Source organism: Urocitellus parryii, chromosome 5, assembly GCF_045843805.1.
Source record: "Urocitellus parryii isolate mUroPar1 chromosome 5, mUroPar1.hap1, whole genome shotgun sequence".
NCBI classification, from domain to species: Eukaryota; Metazoa; Chordata; class Mammalia; order Rodentia; family Sciuridae; genus Urocitellus; species Urocitellus parryii.
In genome coordinates, this window is record NC_135535.1 from 21,237,950 (window position 1) to 21,263,648 (window position 25,699).

General features: G+C 33.1%; 1 protein-coding gene across 6 annotated transcripts in view; it reads left to right on the forward strand.

Moving 5' to 3' along the window:
- Positions 1-25,699, forward strand: part of Anks1b (ankyrin repeat and sterile alpha motif domain containing 1B) — a 1,073,357-nt gene that overhangs the window by 443,845 nt on the left and 603,813 nt on the right. For all 6 annotated transcript variants that reach the window (XM_026398716.2, XM_026398722.2, XM_026398739.2 and 3 more), the window contains exon 12: positions 20,998-21,178. In XM_026398716.2, coding sequence (XP_026254501.2) covers positions 20,998-21,178 — 181 coding nt within the window. The remainder of the gene's footprint in view (positions 1-20,997; positions 21,179-25,699) is intronic.

Here is a 25,699-nt window from a genome sequence, read left to right on the forward strand (position 1 = left end):
ATGATAATATACAGTCCACCTTTATTCTTACTTTGCATGTCAGGCTGACTTCTGGTGGATCCCCTCCTCACCCCAAAAGTGCCTTGAACTCTCCACCTTGTCTGACATTCAATGTGGACACACTCCTTACACTGCCAGTGGGGGGATAATCCATGAAGATACCCTAATCACCCTGCTTAGACTCTGGTTCCCAATGCCAGGCTTTCCCCCAAGGGTGAAGAGTGATCTTATTACCTTGTCAACTTGATCATGTCATTCACTATTATAAAATCCATCAGAACTTACTACTTTCAGGATGAAATTAGTACAATAGCATTTTCATGTGTACTGTCTTCAATCTGATCAGTAAAACATGAAAATCCATTCATATTCTGGCTCAGGGCTTCTTTTTATGTCCACCAACATGCTATCGTACTAAATTCATTCAAATCTCCAAAGCACACTTGTCCTCTTACACTTTCCAAATTCAGTCTAAGTGTTATTTTTCTCTTTCTCTACCTGGTCAACTTCTGTTCTTCCTTCAGGATTGATCCAATCCTCAGCCAGAACAACCCTTTCTTGCCCTATCTTCAGGGAGTTACCTTATCAAATCATCTATTTCACTCATAATTGCTGCATTTTTTCTATATATCAGGCTTCATGGTAGGTATAGAGAATATTAATAGTGAGCAAGATAAAAGATTCCAGAGGAGGCTGATATCCAATGACTATATAAATCATAAATAAAGTATATTTCAAATTACAATAAGTGCTATGAATTTATGAACAGTGCCGCAGTCCGGCTGCAGCAAAATAACCGGGGGGTGACGAATAACTTCTGTAGATTGATGCAGCAGGAATAGGAGCCGTTTATTGTAGGACAACAGAGCTATTTATACATTTTGCACAGCTTATCTTAATTAGCATAAACTAGATACATCAATCAACCAATAAGGAATCTCCACACTTAATGGCTCGCTTTTGTTACTTCTCAAACCACTCCCTCTGACATTTTGCCAGGCACCATCCAGACTTGTTTACGAACTCTAACATTATTCTCTGGCAAAATACCAGGTGTTATTTTGACTTGTTTACAGACCTTAACAGAACAGAGAAAAATAACAAGTGAAAGTCGGTGTTTGAGCTCAAGCATGAAGGAAGAGAAATGGTTAGCCATACAGAGTCAGGGAAAGGATATAGAAATACAAACACCGTGGTAAAGAATCAGACGTGTTGTAATAGAGGAATAGAGAAAGGCATATTAACTAGAGACTAGGATTGGTGGAAGTGCTGTGAGATGAGGTTGGAGAAATAGGAGAATCAACAAGGTCATTGTAGATTTTGCTCCAAATGCAATAGAAATCATTGAAGTGCTTTAAGCAATGGCATGACATGATTTAACTGATTTTTTAAAAAGATCACTCTGGGTAGAGAATATCTTACAGAAAGCAAGTGGAAATAAGGAAAACAATTAGGAAAATTTGTAGTTGTCCAGGAGAGAGTACTGTTGTTTGGATCAATGTTGCAGTGGATGACTAGGACACTAGAAGTTTTTGTGACAGATTTTAAAAGTAGGACCCATCATGTAGAGTTGAATTCAGGGGATATAGGATATCAATCAAGCACGCCCAATGTTATAGTTTGGTTGTGACATGTCTCTCGTGTGAGACAATGCAAGAAGGTTCAGAGAAGAAATGATTGGATTTTAAGTCTTAACATAATTAGTGATTTAATCCCCTGATAGGGATTTACCTGAGTGGTAACTGAAGTTGTAAGGTGTAGCTGGAGGAGGTGGGAATTGGGGCGTGGCTTTGGGTATATATTTTTATATGGTGAGTAGAGTCTTTCTCTCTGCTTTCTGATCACTGTGATGTGAGCTACTTCCCTCTGCCACCCTCTCCTGCCATGATGTTCAGCCTCACCTGGAGCCCTGAGGAATGGAGCTGGCCTTCTATGGACTAAGACCTCTGAAACCGTGAGCCCTCAAATAAACTCTTCCTCCTCAATAATTGTGCTGGCTGGGCCCTTTAGTCACAGCAATGAAAAAGCTGACTAAAACACCCAAGTATATGACTTGAGCCACTGCAAGAATCATGATGTCATTTATCTGAATGGCAAAAATCTAGGCAAATTCCAGAATTGTTTTTTTTCTCTCTGTGTTTGTGTTGTTGTTGTTGTTTTCTTTTGTTTTGGGGTTGCTGAGATTGGGGAGAAAAAGTCAAAGGTTTGTTTGTTTTTGTAGTTGTAGATAAACAGAATGTGTTTATTTTATTTATTTATTTTTAGTGTGGTGCTTAGGATCAAACCCAGTGCCTCACACATTCTAGGCAAGTGCTCTGCCACTGGGCTACAGTCCCAGCCCAAAGGTTTATTTTGACTACAAAATTTGAGATACCTTCTAGATATCACATAGTTATATATAAGGGTTTCTCACCCTTCTGCTATGCTTCTTTAGCATTATGTGTGTACTTTCACATAACTTTATATGAGTATTCTGTGAGCCAATGCATTGAAAAAAGAAAAGAACATTTTATGAAAAGTAAATTAAATGCATTTCTATTTATAAATGCAAAATTACAAATGACCCCATACTAGTTTGTGACATAATTATATAAGCATAGATATCGTTTGCTTTAATTCAGTTCCATACTTCCTTTTTCCTTTCTCTCCTCCCTCCCACTTTTGTTTTTCCTCTATTATACTGATCTTTCTTCTGTTTATTTATAGTATTTTTTAAATCAGTGCCTTGTGGATATACATAAGGGGAGATTCACTGTGGTATATTCATGTATGTATATTAAAGGTGTGGTCAGATTCATTACACTCTTCTTTTCTGGTTCTTTCTCCCTTAATCCACTTCCTCTGTTCCCCTGATTTCTATATGAAATCCTCCCCACTTGTTTTCCTTCACCCATTTTGGTCTAGCTTTAGCATATCAGATAAAACATCTGACACTTGACTTTCTGAGTCTGGCTTATTTCACTTAGCATGGTGATTTCCAGTAAATGCCATAATTTTATTCTTCTTTATGACTATTACTCCATTGTGTATCTAGACCACATTTTCTTTATTCTGCTAATGGGCACCTGGGCTGTTCTGTATCTTGGCTATTGTGAAATTGTTCTGCTGTAAACATTGATCTGGCTGCATCCCAGATATATTATATTATATTATATATTATGCTGATTTTATATCTTTTGGCTTTGTACCAAGAAGTGGGATAGCTGGGTCATATGGTGGTTCCATTCCTAGTCTGTTTGAAGAATTGCCATACTGCTTTCTAGAGTGGTTGTACTAATTTGCAGTCCCACCAACATCCTCACCAAAATTTATTATTATTTGTATTCTTGATTGCCATTCTGACTGGAGTGAGGTGAAATCTCAATGTAATTTTAGTTTACTTTTCCTTGATTACTAGAGATGTTGAACATTTTTATATATTTATTTACCATTTTCATTTCTTCTTTTGAGAAATGTCTCTTTAGTTCTTTTGCCCATTTATTAATTATTGGGGTTTTTAGTATAAGTTTTTTGAGTTCTTTATATATTCTGAATATCATTCCCCTATTTGAGGGGCAGGTTGCAAGATCTTCTCCCATCTGTCAGTTCTCTTTTCATACTCATTTACTTTGCTGTGCAAAGAGCTTTTTAATTTGATGCCATTTTATTTATTGATTATTGGTTTCATTTCTGGCACTTCAGGAGTCTCGTTAAGGAAGTTAATGCCTCTATCAATATGTTGGAGTGTTCAGGTTACATTTTATTCTAGCAGCATCTTGTCTAATTCCTGGGTCTTTGATCCACTTTTATTTGTCTTTTGTGCAGAATGAGATTTAAGGTTCCTTCTTCTATATATTTCCTTCTTCTATATATATGTCTTCTTTTCCATTGGTCTGCATGCATTTTTTGGTGCCAATACAATGCTGTTTTTGTTACTATAACTCTGTAGTATAATTTGAGGTTCAGCACTGTGATACCTCCAGTATTGCTCTTTTTGATCAAGATTGCTTTGGCTATTCTGGATCTCTTTTTTTACAAATGAATTTTGAACTTGTTTTATCTAGTTCTGTGAAGAATACATTGATATTTTGATGGAGATAACATTATATATGTGTAATGTTTTTGGTAATATAGTCATTTTGACAATATTATTGCTGCCTATCCATGAACATGGGAAGTCTTTCCATCTTCAAAAGTCTTCTTCAATTTCTTTTTGTAATGTTATATAGTTTTCATTGCAGAGGTCTTTTGCCTCCTACATTAGATTAGTTACCAACTTTTTTGTTTTAGGTTATTGTGAATGGGATAGTTTTCCTGATTCCATTATTTGAATATTGGAAAGTGATTGATTTATCTATGTTGATCTTGTAACCTGCTACTTTACTAAATTTACTTATCAGCTCCAGAAGTATTCTGACAGAGTTTTTTTTCCCTTTGGTCTTCTAAATATGATCATATCATCAGCAAACAGATCATTTGACTTCTTCTTTTCCTATTGTTATCTCTTTAATTTCTTTCTGTAATCAGAGTTTCAGAGACGATGATGAGTAAGTGTGGTGAGAGTGGACATCCTTGTCTTATTCTTTATTTTAGAGGAAAGTTTTTAAGTTTTTCTCCTTTCATTATGAGGTTGGCCTTCAGTTTGTCATATGTATTTTTCTCATATATTATAGTTTCTCTAATGTCTTAAACATGGATGGGTGCTGGACTTTGTCAAATGCTTTCTCTGCATTTATTGAAATAATCATATGATTCTTGTCCTTAATTCTATATATGTGATGAGTTACATTTATTAATATGCATATGTTGAACCAACCTTGTATCCCTGGAACAAAAGGACTGGATTAAGTGTTTGCCAATATTTTATTAAAAATTTTGGAGAGGGCTGGGGATGTAGCATGTTCTCGCCTGGCATGCGCGGGGCGCTGGGTTTGATCCTCAATACCACATAAAAATAAAATAAAGATATTGTGTCCACCAAAAACTAAAAAATAAATATAAAAAAAGAATTTTGGAGATATGATAAATTGTGGTATAAAGGTGTATTAAGAATTGTAATGCAAAAAAAAGGAAGAGGGGAGAAAAAGTGAGTTTTTAATTTTTTTTAAAGTATATCAATTTTTGTTTCTGGTATAATTTAGAAAATTTACATTTTATCATCCTTTGGATTTAAAAGTTAATTGAGGAAACAGAAAGAGATACAGATATTATGTATATAATAAAGGAGAGGAAAAAACAAAAACAAACAAAAAAAGAATTTTGCACCTATGTTTACCAAAGATATTTTCCTGACTTTTGTTTTCTTGACATATGTTCATGTGGTTTTGGTATTAGGGTGATTCCAGCTTCATAGAATGAATTAGGAGGCATTATCTTCTTTTCTATTTCATGGAATAATTTGAGAATAATTAGCATTAGTTTTTCTTTAGAAGTCTTTAGAATTCAGCTGAAAATACATCTGGACCTGGGCTTTTCTTTACTGGCAAACTTTTAATAGCTGCTTTAATTTCGTTACTTGCTATTGATCTAAGTTTTCTACATCCTCATGGTTCAGTCCTCATGGTTCAATTTGGGTAGGTAATATTTCTTAGGAATTTGTCAATATCTTCAAAAATTTCTAGCTTACTGGAGTATAAATATTCAAAATGTTTCTAATGATCCCCTGGATTTCATATTGTCTGTGGTGTTATTTCCTTTTCATCTATAATCTTGTTGATTTGGGTCTTCTCTCTTTTGGGTAGTTTTTGGGATTATCAATCTTATTTATCCTTTCAAAGAACCAACTCTATTTCATTGATCTTTTTAATGGTTTTTTTTATTCTCAATTAAAATTTTGGCTCTGACTCTGATTTTAATAATTTCCTGTCTTCTACTGATTTTGGTGTTTTTTTCTTTCTCTAGGACCTGGTGGTATAATGTTAGATTATTTATTTGGAATCTTTTTATATTTTTAATGTAGGAACTCAGTGCTATAACTTTTCATCTTAGAACTGTCTGCATAGTGTCCTAGAGATTTTGATATTTCTATCATTTGTCTCATTATTTCTAGGAATTTTTAAAAATTTTTCTTCCAATTTCTTCTATGATTCATTTCTCATTCAAGAGGTTTATTTTATCTCCAGGTGTGAAAATTGCTTTTGTTTTTTATCTTGTCACTGATTTCTAATTTTATTACATTATACAAGGTATTACCTCTGAGTTTTATATTTGTTTGTGCCCTAAAATATAATCTATTTTAGAGAATGTTCCATGTGTTTCTAAGAAGAAAGTTAATTTTGTTGTTGATGGATGAAATATTCTATAGATGTCTGCTAAGTCCATTTGATTAATAATGTTTTTTAGCTCTGAAAAATCTTTGCTTAGTATATGTCTGGGTGAACCTCTAGTGGAGAGAAAGGTCCGTTGAAATCACCCAGTGTTATAATATTCAGTGGTCTATTCAATTCTTAATATTGAGAAGTGTTTGTTTTATATACATTGATGCATTATTTTTAAGGGAATTAATATTTATAGTCATCATATCTTCATATTGGATGATTCTCTGATTAAGAAAATTAGAAGTCACTTTATAGTAACCTTTGTTTATTCTAATTTTGACTTGGATTCTGCTTTGTCTGATAGGAGAGTAGTGGCCCCTGTTTGCTTTTGCTACCATTTGCATGGTATATCTTTCCCCATCCTTTTACCTTCAGATCTGACTTTTAAGGTGAGTCTCTTGCAAACAACATATTGTTGAGTCTTGTTTTCAATCCAGTCTGCCAATCTACATCTTTCTATTAAAGAGCTTAGACCATTTACATTGAATATTATTACAGAGAGATGATTTCTATTTCCTGCCATGTTTATTTATTTGAATAATAATGCTTTATTCAGACTTTATTTAATTGTCCATTCTTCTAGTACAATTCATCCCTATGCTGATTTTCATTTTCATTTTTTATTTCTTCTGTATGAAATATTTATTAAGTATTTTTATAGTTCTTGTTTAGAATTGTTGAATTTTTTTTAGATTCTGCTATCATGGAAGGTTTTTTATTTTATCTTTAATTCTGAGGGATGATTTTGCAGGATTTAATAATCTTGGTTAATATGCATTTTCTCTCAGGACTTGGTATCTATTATTCTAAGAGCCCTCTTGACTTTTAGGGCCTGGGTTGAGAAATCAGTTGTAATATGAATTGACTTACCTCTAAATAAGACCTGCCATTTTTACCTTGTGGTTATTCTGTATATTAAGAATTTTTATTGTAGTGTGTTTTAGAGAGGATCTTTGTTTTGATCTGGCCTATTTGGAGTTCTATGTGCTCTTCTATTTGGATTTCCATTTCATTCCTAAGACTTAGAAAAAATTTTAAATATTATTTCATTGAAAAGGATGTGCATTCCTTTAGTTGGTATTTCAGAGCCTTCATCTCCTCAATAATTCTTCAGTTTGTCCTCTTGATCTTATCCCAGATTTCTCCAATATTCTGGTCATGTTCTCTTAACACCTGAGTCTTTCATTTCCTGAATTTATGTTTGGTTCTTTCTCAGGATCTCTATCTCTTTATCAAAATGACATTTCATTCTCTGTATTTTCTAATTTGATTCCTTACATCTTCTTTTAGCTCATTGAATATTTTAATTATGAACTTCCTAAAATCCTTCTCTAAAATTTCCTCCACTGTGGTAACTGTCAATGGAGTCAATTATTGAAGTGTTTGTGGGCTGTTTGGGTTGGTGTTTTTCCTTCCCTTTCATAGTTCCTGTATGCCTATCCATCTGTTGAGATGATTATCACTTCTTTTATGCAAAGAACTCTTTTGTGAAGTTATTTCTCTTAAGAGTCCTAGCCTGGGTAAATTTCCAAGAATTGATACTTTAACTCAATGTTTGTCCTCTGTTATTTCCAGTACCAGTACCACTTTGATACTATTCCCGTTATTAGCATTACTTTGAGTTCCCAGTATCAGCCCTTTGATTTAGATTTGCTCTGAAAAATGAAAAAAAAAATATTAATACTACTCTCCACAATTTTATTTAGAGACAGGGTCTCACTGAGTTGCTTAGTCCCTTGCTGTTGCTGAGGCTGGCTTTGAATTGAAAATCTTCCTGCCTCAGCCTCCCGAGCCACTGGGCTTACAGGCATGAACCACCACACCCAGCCCTTAGAGCTATTTATAAGAAACCATGCCAACATGAAGAAAATTATTATTGAGTCTTGGTTTGGATTTCAACACTATTTGGCACCTTTAGAAGATGTCCATGAGTTTTTGACTTCAGATTTCTTCAGAGGTGCTGAGGCATAGGAGCCACTCTCCTGGTTTCTGTGGACTGCCAGATAGCTTTTCTCAGTTGTCAGCCCAGGGGCCTGAGTCTGGCTGCAGAGAGGTTGTGGTGTTGTTTCTGTTGACTGTTTCTGTTCTGTAAGAGCTCAAGATGCACTGCTCTAGGCTGTGTGCGTCAACACTCGCCCACTTCCCTCCACAGGACCCTTTTAAAACTGGCATAGTGTAGTTATGGGACCTGTGGTTGTGAACTCTGTGGATGGTATGTGGTCAAAAAGCATTCCCCCGTCTCACACAATCTACAAGGGCATCATCCCTACTACTGAATAAAAAGGTTCAACTGGTTCATCTGGGTCCTAGCTTCTACTATTCAAGGTTGTGAACCATGGGCGCTACTTTCTTTGCTAACCAGGACTGAAGTAGCATCCTGCCCATGTCCAATTAATTTCTGGCTGAGGTCGTGAGTTTGGGCACTGTCCTTTTCCACTTCCTGGGACCATGGTGGAGTTTATAAAACCTCCATTTAACAGATGCAAATACTGAACTTATATACTGGCATTAGTATTTAATATAATTCTTTCTTGCTGAAAATTCCATTCCATCTCTCAAACATTAATGGCTAGCATTCTAAGTGTAATGAGATGAATCTCAATGTAGTTTTGACTTGCTTATCCCTAAATGATAATGGTGTTGAATTTTTTTCATATATCTATTGACCATTTGTGTTTTTTCACATATTAAGAGAAATAAATATATTTTTAAAAATTATCAACATCTTTATCTACCATGGAAGTGCAGAAATATGCCAGGATTCAATCTCACTCCAGTCAGAATGGCAATCATAAAGAATATAAACAATAATAAATGCTAGAGAGAATGTGGAGAAAAATGAACTTTTATACACTGTTGTTGGGCATGTAAGTTAGTACAGCCACAATATAAATCAGTATGGAGGTTCCTTGAAAGCTAGCAGTGGAACAACCATAAAACCCAGCTTTATCATTTCTTGATATTTATCCAAAAGAACTAAAGTCAGCATACCATAGAGATATATGAATACCCATGTTTGTAGAAGTATAATTTTCAATAGCCAAGTTATGGAATCAGGCTAGGTATCTGTCAACTGATGAATGAATAAGAAAATGTGAAGAATAACAAAAATCTATCATTTGTAGGAAATGAATGGATGGAACTGGGAAGCACCATGTTAAGCAATATGAACCAGACTCAGAAAGACAAATGTCATATGTGTTCTCTTATATATGGTAACTAGAAAGAAAAAAAGAAAAAAAGTGGTCTCATGAAAGTAGTGTACAGGAAGAGGACAAGGGGAGGAAGGAGGAGAGAACAATGGGAGGTATTAGGGAAAAAATGAATCACTTATTTTGTATGTAGGTATGCTTATGCCACAAGGGTACCCATTATTATGCATTACTAATAAACATCACAAAATTAATATACTATACCACTTTCCTGGCCAGCATTGTTTCTGCTGAGAAAATCATTGTTTCAGGATTACCAAAAATTATATGCAATATGCTTCATATCTTCTGCTTTCAATTATTTTTGATATCTTTGTTTTAATGATAGCTTGATTATTATGTGCCTTAGTTAACTCCACTCCTCTTTAACATTTATAGTCTCTGTATACTGAAAAATGTAGAATATTGATGAAATAAATAAAAAGTTTGAGGTCAAAAGACAAACCTGTTCATGGTTTCGAAAATCAAACATAGTAAAGATGTAAATTGCACCCAAATTAATATTCAGTTTTAATGTAATTCCTTTCAAAATCCCAGAAAATTTTTATAGATAGCAAAGATCATATTTTTATGTACTTGTATTTACATAAATATATAAAAAACTAGGATCAGACAATTTTGAATTTTGAGGAAGAAGTCTACCCAATTTCAAGTTTGATTTCATAGCTAAAAGACTTGAAGATTGTGTAGTTTTACTAGTAAGGGTATAGATACATAGATCAATGAAATGGAGTCATGAAAAAATAGATACAAATATGTCCAGTTGATATTTGACAAAGTTGTAAAAAAAATTCAATGGAGGAAAGAGGCTGGGGCTAGATCAATTGAATATACATAGGGAAAATTATTGGCATTTGACCTAAGTCTTCACCTTACACAAAATTTAACTCAAAATGGATAAATTTTTTAAGTGTAAGATGTAAAAGTATTAAAAATTTTAGAAAAAAAAATAGATGATTTAGAACTTTGAGACCTCAAGCTAGGCAAAGAGTTATTGATACCAAGTTATTGATATTGGTACTTGGTACTAAGTCATGGCCTATAAAAAGAAAAACTGGTACACTGTGCTTCATCAAAATTAAAATTCTTGCTCTGTGTAAAACACTGTTAAGAAAATGTAAAGAAGCTACAGACTGGAGAAAATATTTGTAAACCACATATCTGAAAAAGGCTAGAATCTGCAACATATAGTAAGAACCCTGAAAACTCAACAGTATAAAAACCAATGATTATAAAATATACAAAAGACTTGAAGGGACATTTCATTGCAGGGGCTTTTTATGCAGATAAAAAGCACTTGAAAAAAAGAAAAAAAAACTTTTACAAGGTATCAGCACTTTTCTTTCATTGAGGGGAAGGTGTGAGGAAAGTACCAAACAGAAGCAGACTTTAAACTTTAAACTTTAAATCGCCAGGTCTGAGTGTCTGAAATTGCCTTTCATTTCACTTTATCTTCCACAGAGTTCCATCAATTGGAGTGCCTACTGCACTTCTTTAAATGAAAGAGTAAGTTAAAAAAAAACCACAGTACTTACTTTGTGTACAAACAGAAATATGAAAAATTGTGGTATATATGTGTATTAAGAATGGTAATGAAAAAACAAAGTACATGTATAAAGGCATGAATTGGCATGAACATACACATATACATATGTATATATAGATATATGAAAATTGTGCTCTATATGTGTAATAAGAATTGTAATGCATTCCACTGCTGTCGTGTATTTATAAAAAATAATAAAGTCAATAAAAGATTAAAAAAACCACTTTATCTATTAGTTTCTTTTTCTCCAAGTAAAACTTTTCTAGGGTTTCTAAGTGTCTAAAATGTAACTTTGATTTATGTTTTGATTTATAATGCTGCAAATGAAATGATGAGCTTGTAAGTGCCTCTATAGTTTCAATGCTAAATTTGAATATAGGAAGTTTATATTTTTGATTGTTTCAAAATTTGTAATGCAACAGGTAAAAGGTTTGAGCCTTTCTAATTAGAATAGAGAATTAATTTACTGGAAAATGTACATGAAAAAATGTCAAATATCATTAATCATTTGGAAATTCAAATTAAAACCACAATGATATATCTCTACATATCTATCAGAATGGCTACATTAAAAAATAGTGATAACTTTAGATGCTTGCAAAACTATAGAAAAGTTCATACGTTGCTGAGAGAAAAGTAAAATGGTAAAGCAACTCTGGAAAACAGTTTGAAAGTTTCTTAAAACATTAAACATTTAACTATCCTAATACCCAGCATTTGAACTCCTGGAAATTTATCCCAGCTAAGTGAAAATATGTTTAACCAAAACCTTGTACATATATATTTATAGCAGCTTTATTTATAATAGCTGGAAATTGGAAGCAACCTAGATATCATACAATGTGTGAATGGTTAAACATTCATACCATTGAATACTACCCAGAAGTGTAAGAGAGCAAGCAATTTATACACACAGGATTTGGATGAATCTCCAGAAAATTGAGTGAGAAAAGTCTCTCTGAAAAGATTACATACTGTACAATTCACATAACATTTTTGACATGACAAAACTAAAGAACTATAGACTAGATTAGTAGTTGCCTGGAGTTAAGGAGGAGGTAGGGCGGGATGGATGTGAATGTGACTATAAAAGGCCACCAGGAGGAATCCTCGTGGTGAAGAAATTTGTTATTTCTTGATTCCAGTCGTGATGTTGTCTTATAGTGTGAGATGTTACCACTGGGGGAAACTAGAAAAAGGACATGAGATCTCTATATATTATTTCTCATAACTTCAGCTGAACTTACAGTTTTTTTCAAATGCACATTTTAAATAAAAATTAAGCTGTTATTTAAAAAAAATTAAAAGTTCACATTTATTTGCAAAATTTTGTTTCACCCACACAATGATACGTGCTTTCTATTTTGGCTGCTTAGAATATATTTTCTATAACCCATTGCATAATTTCTTCCTGATATTCTCAAAATGAACCAAATTTTTTAAAAAATTATTCTTAATAGAATCTAAACATGGGAAATCAAGATTTTATTACTTATTTTTAGTTTTGGGCATTTGATTTTGATATGAGCATCTCTGAAATTGTGGCAAATAAATGTTTGAAGTACCCAATTTGAAAATAATTTTTGCAAGATGATCTTGACTTATTTCAATGGTGGGAGAAACTTTTATGAGGAGAAACTCCTTAAAAGACTCTCCAGTTCTTTAATATCTACATTTAATCCAGAGCTACTTCATATTTCCACTGATAGAAACTAGAATAAAAATAAAACTAATAGCTTCTCATGTTTATAAGTAGTCTTTCAAATGCAGGTTTGAATAACTGCATTTGAATATAATGAAATATATTATAAATATACCTCATTTTCCTCTTACTTTGTATGAAGAAACTAACACATAAGAATAAACACATGTTGTGATTCTCTATTTTAAAAATTTTGTACTCATGCTTATATATGTTAAATGTGAGGAATATATTAGCACTTTTATACTTTGTTCTTTTAATAAAAATGAATATATATAAATTTATAGCTGAATATCTGCACATGAAAATAAAGTGAAACAGAGATAAAAGCAGAGGATATCAGTTTTAAATTTTTTCTGTCTTTCTCTTTTTATTTTTGTATTATATGCAATAATGAGGTTCATTTTAACATAATCATGCCTACATAGAATTTGATTTGCTCCATTTCCTTCCCATTGCTACCTCTTTCCTTCCCCCTCCCTCACCCAACTCCTCTTCTTCTACTTTGCTGGTTTTCCTTGTATTTATTTATTTTAAATTGGTGCTTTATAGTTATATATTAAGTGGAATTTATTGTGTTATATTTATAAATATACCTCATTTTCCCCTTACTTTGCTCTGCCTTTCACATATAAAACATTTGACCCTTGAGTTTCTGAGTCTGGTTTATTTCACTTAGCATAATGTTCTTAGCAGCTTCATCTATTTACAAGCAAATGGCATAATTTTATTCTTCTTTGAGGCTGAATAAAATTTCATTGTGTATACATACCATATTTTCTTAATCCATTAATTTGTTGAGAGGGACCTGGGCTGGTTTCATAACTTTGACATTGTGAATTGTGCTGCTATAAACATTGATATGCCTGTATCACTGTAGTATGCAGATTTTAGCTCTTCTGATAAATATCTAGGAGTGGGATAGCATTGTGGGATATGGTGGTTCCAGTTCTAGTCTTTTGAGGAATCTCCTTATTGACTCCCCCCCCCCACTTAGCATTTATTATTATTTGTATTCTTGATGATTGCCATTATAATTGGAGTAAAATGGAATCTCAATGTAGTTTTGATTTGTGTTTTCCTGATTGCCAGGGATATTGAATTTTTTAATGTATTTGTTGGCCATTTATATTTCTTCTTATGAGAAATGTCTGCTTAGTTCTTTGCCATTTATTGGTTGGATTGTTTATTTTTTGGGTTTTTTAGTGTTAAGTTTTTTGAGTTCTTTATATATTCTGAATATTAATTCCCTTTCTGAGGAGCTGGTGGCAAAGATCTTCTATTCTATAGGCCCTCTCTTCATGTTCTTCATTGTTTCTTTTGCTGTGTGAAGCTTTCTAATTTTATGCCATCTCACTTATTGATTATTGGTTTTATTGGTCATGCTTTAAGAGTGTTAAGGAAGTTTATTCCTGTGCCAATGTGTTGAAGTGTTCAGCCTACATTTTCTCTAGCAGTTGCAGAGTTTCTGATCTAATTCCTAGGACTTTGATCCATTTTGAGTTGACTTTTGTTTAGGTTGAGAGCTAGGAATCGAGTTTCATTCTTCTCCATATGGATATACAGTTTTGCTATCTTTTCTCCATGGTTGGTTTTTGGCTCCTTTGTCAAGTATGAGATGACTGTATCTATGTGGATTTGTCTTTGTGTCTTCTATTCCATTGGTTTGCGTGTCTGTTTTGGTGCTGGTACCCTGCTGTTTGTGTTTCTGTAAGTCTGTAATATAATTTAATATCAAGGATTGTGATGCCTCCAGCATTAGTCTTCTTGCTCAGGATTGCTTTGGCTGTTGTGGACCATTTATTCTTCCAAATGAATTTTAGGACTCTTTTTTTTTCTAGTTCTATGAAGAATGTCATTGGTTTTTTGGTGAAGATTGCATTGAATCTGTATAATGCTTTTGATAGTATAACCATTTAGACTATATTAATTATGCCTGTTTAAGAATATGTGAGGTCTTTCCATCTTCAAAGGTCTTCTTCAATTTTTTTTATTCAGTGTTCTATAATTTTCATTGTGAAAGTTTTTTACTTCCTTGTTTAGGTTTATTTTCTAGTTTTTTTCTTTGTTGTTGTTGAGACTATCTTGAATGGGATAGTTTTCCTGATTTCTCAGCAGATTCATTATTGCAGCATAGAAAAGTAATTAATTTATGTATGCTTATCTTGTATCCTATTTGGTGAATTCATTTCTGAGCTCTAGAAATCTTCTGGTGGAGTTTTGTTGTTGTTATTTGTTTGCTTGTTTGTTTTGGTTTGGTTTTCTAAATATAGGATCACATCATCAGTGAGTAGAGATCATTTGAACTCTGTTTTTCCTTTTCTTGCCTGATTGCTCTGACTAGAATTTCAGGAACTATGTTGAATAAGAGAGTGGACATCCTTGTCTTTTTCCTGATTTTAGAGGAAATGCTTTCAGTTTTTCTCTTTTTGGTGTGATTTGATCTTGGGTTTGTCATATATAGCCATATTTTCTTTACAATGTTGTGGTAAATTTCTTCTATCCCTTGTTTGTTCTGTGTTTTGAACATGATGGGTGCTGGATTTTATTGAAGGCTTTTTCTACATCATTGAGATGATCATATGAGCCTTGTTCTTAATTCTGTTTTTGTGTTGAATTGCATTTATTGATCTGCATATATTGAACCAACCTTGCATCCCTGGGTTGAAACCTACTTGGTAATGTAGTAGTATATTCTTAATGTGCTTTTGAGCATAGTTTACCAATATACCAATATTTTATTAAGGATTTTTCCATAGAATATAAGGTTTTTAAAATAATATCTAACTAAGATGGGTCTAGTTTTATGAGTATGGAACCAGTACAGTTTCAGTGGCTCCTGTACTCAGAAGTACCCTCTGCTTTGATATAGTGCTCTTTGGCCTAAAATAATTTTTAAAATTATTATTTAATTTTTTATTTAAAGAGTTTACCATTTGCTGACAATCCTTTTGCCTTATTTGTGTTACTGTCATATATTTTTAAATCTTCTTTCTATTGTTGTGTCATTTTCTTCAGATTTTTTTGTTTTTAATTTATTATTTTTGTTTGTTTTTAGTCAACAGAATATTTTTTGGATGAGTTCAAGGCTTATACTAAATTAAACATAGAGTTTGCTGAGTTCTCACATGTGCTGTGGACTTTAGTTAATGATAATGTAATGTAATGTAATGTAATATTAATATTAGTTCACCAATTTGAATAAATATACCACACTAAAGCAAGATGTTAATGATAAGGAAACTGTGAGTTGGGATGGGGCATTTTGTCAAAAATTCTTAGTAGCATTGTGTTTGAATTTGTATTTTTAAGTAACATCTGTGAGAAATTGGAACATGTGCCTGTAGTTGCTTATCTACTATCCTATTTCCTGCCATCTTCCTACCTAAGTGAGCAGGTTTCTTGGTCACCTGCTGCCCCAACCCTGGTGCCCCCTGCACAGTCAGCATGTGCTCACCTAGCAATGAGACCCTGAGTGTGAGGAGGGCCAAGGTTGGGTACACTGGAGTTGCAGGGCAGAGCCTCTGTGTACCCACAAGGGTCTGTCCTCATGTTGTTAGTGTCCTCATGCCTGAGAGAGCAATTCATTAAGTGTCAAACAATAATGCCATGATAGCTCTAGGGAGCTGTGTGTGTGTGTATGTGTGTGTTCTTCCCCTGCCTTTGGAGGAAGGAACCCTACCTTTTCATATTGCACTGAATTCCAAAAATTCTACATAGCTGGACCCGAATCCTTCACCATCATTCCTATATCTGCTTAATTTCAGCTCCTCAAGTACATTCTCTAGTCACTCTAATGTAGGGGTTACAGATTTTTACTTTAAAAGAATTTGAAGGTATAATAGTTTAGGCTTTGTCATTTTAGTCCTTGTGGCAACTACTCAACTACTCATCAGCCATGGACAATGCATAAATGTATGGGCATGGCTGTGGCTCAATAAAAAACTCATTTATGGACAGAAAAATTGGTTTTCATACGTCAATAATATAATTCTTCCATGGACTTTTCCCCATCTATTTAAAATGTGAAAGCCTTTTTCAGTTCATAGGCTTTACAAAAATAGTCGGATGCTAGATTTGGACCAGGAATTGTAGTTTTCTGACTCCTGTTAATATGTATGGTTGCAAGTCCTACGGAAAAAAAGGAGACATGAGTGCTGGACTAGTTTTAGAGAGGAGGAGTTACAATAAACACAATTCCTTTTACACATTCAAACACAGCAAATTCCATTTATAATTTCAGTGACTTTGTGAAAATGCTTTTATATACTTAATGGCTCTGCAAAATTCCATTTGAGTAGTTAAAAAAATAGAATGTATAAAATCAAAATGAAGTAAATGTTTTAGGCCCATCCTCTTTTATCTGCAGTTTTAATATCCCTACCATCTCTTTAATCTTTTTTCTCACTACTGTTATTTTAGTCCTCCAGAGATGACTCTTAACTTCTGCCTCTGTCCTTTGTGTTTTGACGCACCATCTGCTTTTCTTGCGATTTGAATACATGAACCTTCCTTCTGATTCAACTACTTATGTAATCTTGAGTAAAACATTTGGCCTCTCTCAGTCATTGCATTCTACACTAGTTTGGGTAATTCATGCTAGCTGCCACAACAGACAAACACAGAATCTCAATGGCCTAACATAAGGGGTTTTACTTTAATTTCTCATAAAGCCCAATGGGTTACGTGACCTTCCTTCAACTTACAGCTACATCATCTGGACAGTAGGAGAGGAATAAAAAATCTCTTTTGTATTAAACGGTTAATTGTTCACAATTGGTCATATGGCCCAACCAAAATGCAAATAAGGCTGTGAAATAAAAGGGAGACTATGGTGATAGTTGTTTTGAGCACTAAAATGATATGTAAAGTGATTCCTTAGAATAAGAGTTACCAAATGTTTGTTCTAAAGAGCCAGACAGTAAGTATTTTAAGTATTATGAATAATTTGGCCTCTCTGTCACAACTACTTAATTCTGCCAATGTAGTGTGAGAGCAGCTATAGACAAAAAGTAAATTAATGGAAAATGGGCAGAGTTATGATCAAATAAATTTTATATTCAGAAATAGGAGGAATTCCAGATTTGGACCACAAGCCATAGTGTGCGAACCCTTACCTTAGAGCATGACTCATGTACAGGATTCTAATTTTTCATCACCTAAGGTACTCAGTGAGCTTTGGGCATTGCTTTCTCCTAATATTCCTTACACTGGCTAATGAAAACCAACAGACAGTTCTAAAGATGCAAAGAAGAATGAAGTCAAATGATCACTGCTCGGTGGTCTGGCTTTGGACTTTCTTTTAGCCTTCTTTTCTTCCTTTTTCCAGATCGTTCCTTTGAAACAGAACAAGATCATTTGCAGAACAAGATCATAGCATTCTGCTCAAACAAAGACAGGGACATATGTGGACTTTCATTAACAATGTATTGAGCAATCTAAACTGGGTCTCTATAGCACACAAACATACATCTCATGTAGCATAGTGGTGTGTACGTTGAGAGATCTGCCACCCTAGACCTCTTAGAATCATCCTTCACACCTAATCAGATGCCAAGTCCTAGAATTAACGTCATTAACCATCTCCTAAAAACATCTGCTATCTTCACCTAATTCTACTGCTTTTCTAAAGGACTTTATAATATCTTGTCTTGGATTCTATAACATCTTCTTAAATAGTTTCACTTCCTCTAGTCGAACCCAGATCAATCCATTCTCTAAAGGGAGTTTATAATATACTAATCCGATTATGAAATATGCTTGCTTGGAAATCATTCAGTGGTTCTTTAAAATATTTAGGCTAAAGGAAAAACTCCTTAACATGCCATTTAGAACCCTTTATGATTTGACCTCTGCAACTTCCAATATTTCACATCTTGAACTCACCACTACTTTTGCATGCTTTTCACTATAGCCATACTGAACTATTTGCTTTTTTTTTGTTTTGTACTTTCCTTCTTCCTATCCTTTTTCATCTGCCTACCAGTTTTGCTTCATGAAGATTCAACTCAGCTATGAATTGAGTCACTTCTCCATGGAAGCCTTTTCTGATTCCCTCCCTAAAGCAGAGACCCACCTTTTGGTTTCCTTATATTCTGCGCTTTCACATATTGTAGTTCTTATCAATGACTACATATACTGTACACTCTACTGAAGCATAATTGCTTGCCTCTTCCCTCATGCACCATTTTTCCTCCCATCTCAAGCTTATAAACTGAGAGAACAGGAGAAATCTTTGGTTTTTATTCCAATTGCAGTGTTTACCATGCATGGGAATCTGCAATTTAATATACATTCAGAAAATATTAATAGAAAGAGTTAACACAACAAAAAAAAACAAGTTGTTTGTCTTCATGATCACATAATTAATTGTTTTTAATGCAATTAGAACTATGAGTATTTGGCGTTCAAAATCATGTATTTAGGAAACATTTAGAAGGAAGGAGATTGTATATATCAGTTGGCTTGACTTTTATAAAACTTATGGGTGAAACATTATAGAAAAGTAGTCCATTGTCATATATAAAATGATACAAAAACACAATAAAATACAAGAAAATAAAACCTAGAATAATGGACATGCCTATATTTCTATAGAACTAGTATCATAGCTTGTGCCTCATTAATTGCTGTTTTACAGCATAGTGCGAAGAACATTGAATGGGAATTTGAGATTCAGTAGCCTCAAGAAAGACATTTCATGAGAAACGAAACCTGACATTAAACTCTGATCTTATATACTTCAAAAGTAACTGTCTTGTGTGGGTACTAATTTGAATTCTATTACTGAGTTGATGTGTCATAATTATAAATGAGTTGCACTCACTTGTATAAAAATATTTATGCCTTTTAACATCCTTCATAAATATGTTGCAATGATAAAAGAATGAAGCATTTTGTGATCATTTTAAATCTTTAAATACTAAAAGCTGTAAGATGCAGATATTTCCTATATAATTATTTTACATTACAGACTAAATGATATCTACTTGGAAAACTGTAGAAGATAAATGAGTATCTTGTAGGGTGAACTGTAAGAGACAGTGTATGAGTATCTTTTAAGAAATAATCTATAGGATGCAGTGATTAAATAAATAAATATTTAAGGGTAAAGGAAACATTAGTGAATCAAAAGTTTATTTGGGTGGCGCTGGGTTGTGGCTCGGTGGTAGCACACTTGCCTAGCATGCGTGAGGCACTGGCTTCGATTCTCAGCACTACATTTAAATAAATAAAATAAAGGTCCATTGACAACCAAAAAATTATTTTTTATAAAAGTTTATTTTGCTTTAAGTAAAATGAAGTACAATAACCTTTATTTTATGAAGCATATGTTTAGTCTCATAATTATAAGAAACAATCAGTATTTCAGAAATACACATGAAGAAAATAAAAGTAAAACTTGGATTGGTTCTTGGGAAATGGATGTACATCTGAGAGCCAAAAAGACTGCAATTTTTCCAAAGAACAATGTTAGAAGCTCAGACAGGCCCGGAAAAAAGTGAATGTAATTGAAACTGTGGGAAAAAACAACTGCTATAGGGTATAATCCATTACTGAAAAAGAGTATAGATTATATCTGCTATTGCTCCATGATTTTAACTTTTATGTTTAAATTGACTTTTCTTGCTATTTGGGGATTAATTAAAATCCTTTAAAAAGAAAATCAAAGTTCACTACAAATACCAAGCAGATTCTTAGATCCTAGAAAATGTCCTATATAACTTTACTTAATTCTGGTGATTAAATTCCAGCATATGGTTCTTGGTGATGATATCTAATTCCACCAATTCCTTGGACTATATAAGAATGAAAAAAGGAAAGAGCCTTAATTATACTTCAATGTTGTAAGGGTCCTTTTATTATTAGATTCTATGTCCTCAGGGTCTAACAAATGCCAGATGTTTAATAAATATTAGTTGAATGAAAGGTGACTTAAAGTTGTGACTTTCAAAATTGATCATTAAAAGAAATGCTGTGTAGTATATTTTTTACCATCTTCTTGGAAAATCAATTAAACTCTAAATTATTATATCAACTGTACCATATGTTTCATTAAATAAACTTTTCATTATATAATTCATAAAGTGATTGTTTAGTATCTTTGTAAAGTATAATCATACTTTAGGTAGAGAACTCAAATAATTTAAATGAAAAAATTATCACTTAGATTAAATTGTTGAGAAGGTTGGGCTAACAATGAATGTAATCATGTTAATATTTTTGTCATGCTTATTTTAGCCTAAACAACGAACATCTATTGTGTCTTCTCTGGATTTTCATCGAATGAACCATAACCAAGAATATTTTGAAATCAACACATCAACAGGGTGTACAGGCTTTACTACCAGCCCTCCTGTTAGCCCACCCACCTCTTCTGTGGGAACTACAGAAGTCAAGAATGAGGAAACTGACCATACAGGTGAAGTAATTCACTTTTTTGCAGCTATATTTTTGAACTTTTAAGATTAAATGCTTTATGAATTATAGGAATTAAGAGAAGTTTCCTACAAATTCTATTGTGCTTTTGGCTCACATACACGTGTGGCAATGTAGGGCTTTATGATTTTTGTCAGAGTTTGGGTATAATATTATTTTTTAATACGTTAATGGTCTTTCAAGTGTTAAACATTAAAGATGATACTTTAATGTTGGTACATTACATGGTAGCTAAAGACCTACAAATGTTCTTCTTCCACTGCTATTTACCCCTCTTCACACAGGAGTTTCAAATAATTAACACAAGACTTTGTTGATAGCTGCTATGAGGCTAGAACCTTTGATAAGGATATCTGGCAAGACTGAGTTGGACAACGTGGGCAAGAGTGGATTTTCTACCTGCATAAGCCAAGATGTACTTGGACAGGTGGGGCATGAGGGTAAGGGAAGATTATGGAAAGTAACAACATCCACTAATAAAACATACCTGGTTAAACCCAATCAGATTTGCAATATTTCCTTGCTTTGGGGACAAAGGAACTAATAACTAAATGGTAAGGTCAAGGGACAGAATATGAGAAATGGGAGCCAAAGAAGTTCTTCCCTTTCTGTTTAATTTACAGTAGATACACTATTCAATTACTTTCCTTCAAAAAGATATGATTTTTAAATCCAGTAGATGTGATTAATATGGATTTAGTAACATAAAGTCTGGTCAGTATTTGCTTTCTGTGTAATATTTGTTCAAAATTTGTATTTAAGTCCTTTGATCTGACTCTACTTTTTAAAGCACTAATGCAAATATTCAAAAAATTTAACCAAAGAATTGTTTACCCCAAGGAAAAAAGCCAAGATTTTAAAAGTAATGACTAGTGGAAATGGTAAAATTGATATTACCTGGAAATTATCATCCAATATTTCATGGCAGCCGGAATCATATTTATAAAATGTAAATCAAATGCATGATTACCATGCTTAAAATGTGCCAAAGGCTTCCCACTCAATTAGAATAAAATCCATCTTGTTACCATGGCCATAAAGCCCAATTTAATCTGGATCCCAACTAGTTCCTTTAACTTTGCCTTTGGCAAAATCAAGGCCCATACTGGCCTTCATTGCTGGACAACTGGCTCTGGGATTTTGCACTTTGGTTCCTTCCATCTGCGGTCTCTATCTTTAAATTTTCATGTGTCTGAGTGTCATTTATGTTTTGGCTTGAATGTATTTCCATATAGAGGCCTTTCCAGACTACCCTATCTCAAGTAGAAGCTACCAATATGATGATAATTGTAATATCAAAGAAGCAAAAAGAATAACAATAATAGTAAGTACTTCAGTGTCAGGCACTATTTTTAGGTACTTTATTTATATCAACTCATTGAATTCTCATGACTGTTATATGAATTAGGGATTATTATCTGCAGATAAGTAAATACAATAAAGGCCAAGCTGAGTGTTAAACCTGGTGTAAGAGCTCATGTTCTCAACCATTTTTCTGTCACTGTTATGAAATCTTCCTGTCTTATTTCTTCAATAGCCTTATTTGTTATATAAAATAATATCAATTACCTTTTTACTTATATATTGTCTTCTGTAGTCTTTCTAGAATGCAAGCTTGAATAGATGGGTCTCTGGCACATCATAGGCATTGAAGTCAGACTACCTCTCTGATTACTAATAATGAGACTGAACCTCTTGCCCATCTATGAAACTTGACCTTTTTATGTTCCAGTTTTCTTATCTATAGAATTACATTAACAATGAATTAATTAGACTAACACTGAAATGTGATAATGCATGTAAAGTGATTAGCATAGTATCTGACATAGTTAATGCTCAAAAAATAGTAATAACTATTAGTAGTAGTAGCAGCAATTATGATATTACCATAATTCTTTCTAGTCTACATCAAGCCTATTCATTCAAGGAGTTTATTAGTTATCTGCTATGTGCCAAATGCAGTTTTATAATAGAGGGGAAGTGGGATGTGGTTTGTAAAGAAAAATGGTATATGGACCCTGGAAAGGGTCCTGAGTTATATAATTATTATTCATTCATTACTTATTTGAATGCCTAGTTCCAGATTTAAAATTCTACAGTGGGAGGGATGAAAAGTATTTTGATACTTGCCTTTAGGAAATCTTTCTTGGCTTTACTTCAGTTGGAACACTATGTTTTTTGAATGGTTAAGTTTTTAATTTTTTTTCAGCAATTCTTTCAGGTAGATAGAAATATTATTTATTTTTTCTTCTTTTTTTAACTAAAAGCAAGAAAAGTTAGCGGTGTAGTGTCAAAGGCCTGATGCCTTTCTGTACTCTGACATTGATCACCAGAGAGAAGGTATAAACACACATTTTACTGCTACTGGGACTTCAGTGGCACCATGCACAATGTGTGGAAAATTGTCATCAGGTCTGACTTTTTTAAACAGAACCAAAATCTAACCTTTTAGCAGTTGAAATAGTTTCCAATAGCATATTACTATGGTTCTCTAATGTTGTATGTCATTTTCACATTTCATAAAAAATTTTAGAATAGACCAATATTTAGTAATAATGTGGAAGGACCAGGCTTACTTATTTTATATGTTAAAAAGTAAAACTTTAAATTGTAAAAGTAAAATTTTTAAGCTACACATTTATCTTCTTGAAAAAGTAGCATTTCATTATCTTGCAGAGAGATAATTGGTTATACTTTGTACTTAAGAACCTTCACGGAAGACATTGCACATGGTAAATAGAGAAAGAGAATGAATTTGAGTCCATTATAATACTGATTTCTTCAGTATTTTACATCAAATACCTTAACTTTTCTGATCTTCAATTTGCTCTTCTGAAAAGGGGAAATAATATCCATTTCTTTGGGTATTTGTAGTCACAAATAAATTCACTATGTGAATGCACTTTGTAAACAATCAAAGCTAATATTCTTTAATATTATTCTTATTGTTTAATGTTTTACTTTTATTTTTCTCTACTATTATTATTTCAAATATATAATAATTTTAAGATAAAAGAGCTCTCTGTAAGCCTACACTTTTTATTTTTGGGGACTGAACTTTTCTTGACTTAAACATATAATTATATTAACTGATACACCTGCAGTTCATTTTATAAGTGATAGTTTTTTTGCAGAAAAAATTAATCTAAAAAAATGGCATTTAATAGAACAAAGATTAATAAACCTTTAAAAGTGAATTGGATTCTACAAAACACTAAGTGAACCAACAAATTTATTATAACAGGTCATTTTAAAAAGGATCCAAAATTGTGATTAAAGCTTCAAGATATCTGTCATTGAAAAAGGTTGTTAAAGAGGAAAAGCTTTGGTATTATTAGGCTGGGGAATGATATAAAAAGGCTTGCATTTAACTACAAAGATTTGTATTAATTATTAGTAAGTAGATTGAAATGAAGAAACAATGTCACCAGTAATGGAAAGATGTACATAATTTTGAGAGATGCTAGGAAAGGATAAATTGATAGGTAGAGGTGTTTGACTGAGTGTACTCAGGTGAGGAGAAGAGTTGAAAGAAGGTTCTAAAGTTCCCAGCTTAAGTAGATGAGCCAGATCTGCATGCTATTCTTTCAAATGAGGAATATTTGTAGGTAAGAACCTGGGGATAGATCATGTAAGTAAGACCCAATAGGCCATTGAAGGACTTTGGCTTTCACTTGGAATGAAATGAGGGTCCAATTCAGGTCTTCCAGAAGAAGAATCACATGTTCTATTTCTATTTTATGAGGATTTTGTAGAGAATGGACTGGGAAGAGGAATAGGATAGAAGCAGAAAGGCCAGTCAGGAGGCAATAACAACTTAGCAGTAAGACAACAGAGGAGGGCAGCCAAGCTCAAAGATGAAGCTGTAGAGGTGGAGAGAAATAGGGATGTTGGAAATATTTTTAAGGTCGGTACAATAAGAGTTTACAGAGGAGTAGATATGATACATGCGAAAAAAGAGAATTAAGGATCCATTCAAGGTTTTTGTCCTAAATAACTATAAGAATTGACTTCTTAACATATGACATACAAGAAAGTATGAGAAGAGCAGATTTAGCAAATAGGAAAAAAAAATACTAGGAGTTCATTTTAAGTTCCAGATGTCTATTAGATATTTGAATTCATGTGATCCTTTTGAATGACTAGCAAGCCCATCTGATAAGAGATTTTAATTGCCAATGCATTCTTTTTATCCTCAGGTAATAGTTATTAATTGTTTAAATAGAGGTGGTGAGAAGTACTGGAAATCTAGATCTATTTTAAAGGTAGAGCCTCCTTTTTTTTTTTTTAGGTTTGGATGTAAGATATGAGAAAATAAAAGGTACCAATATGTGATTCAAGGATTTGGGACCCTTTTGAATCACTGGAAGGATGGAGTTCATATTAATTAAGATGACGAAGTCAGTTTTGGATATTTCAGTTTGAAACACTATTGGACATAAAAGTAGTAATATTGAGTAGATAGTTGAGAATGATTTTTACAGGGTGGAAGGAGACCACATGA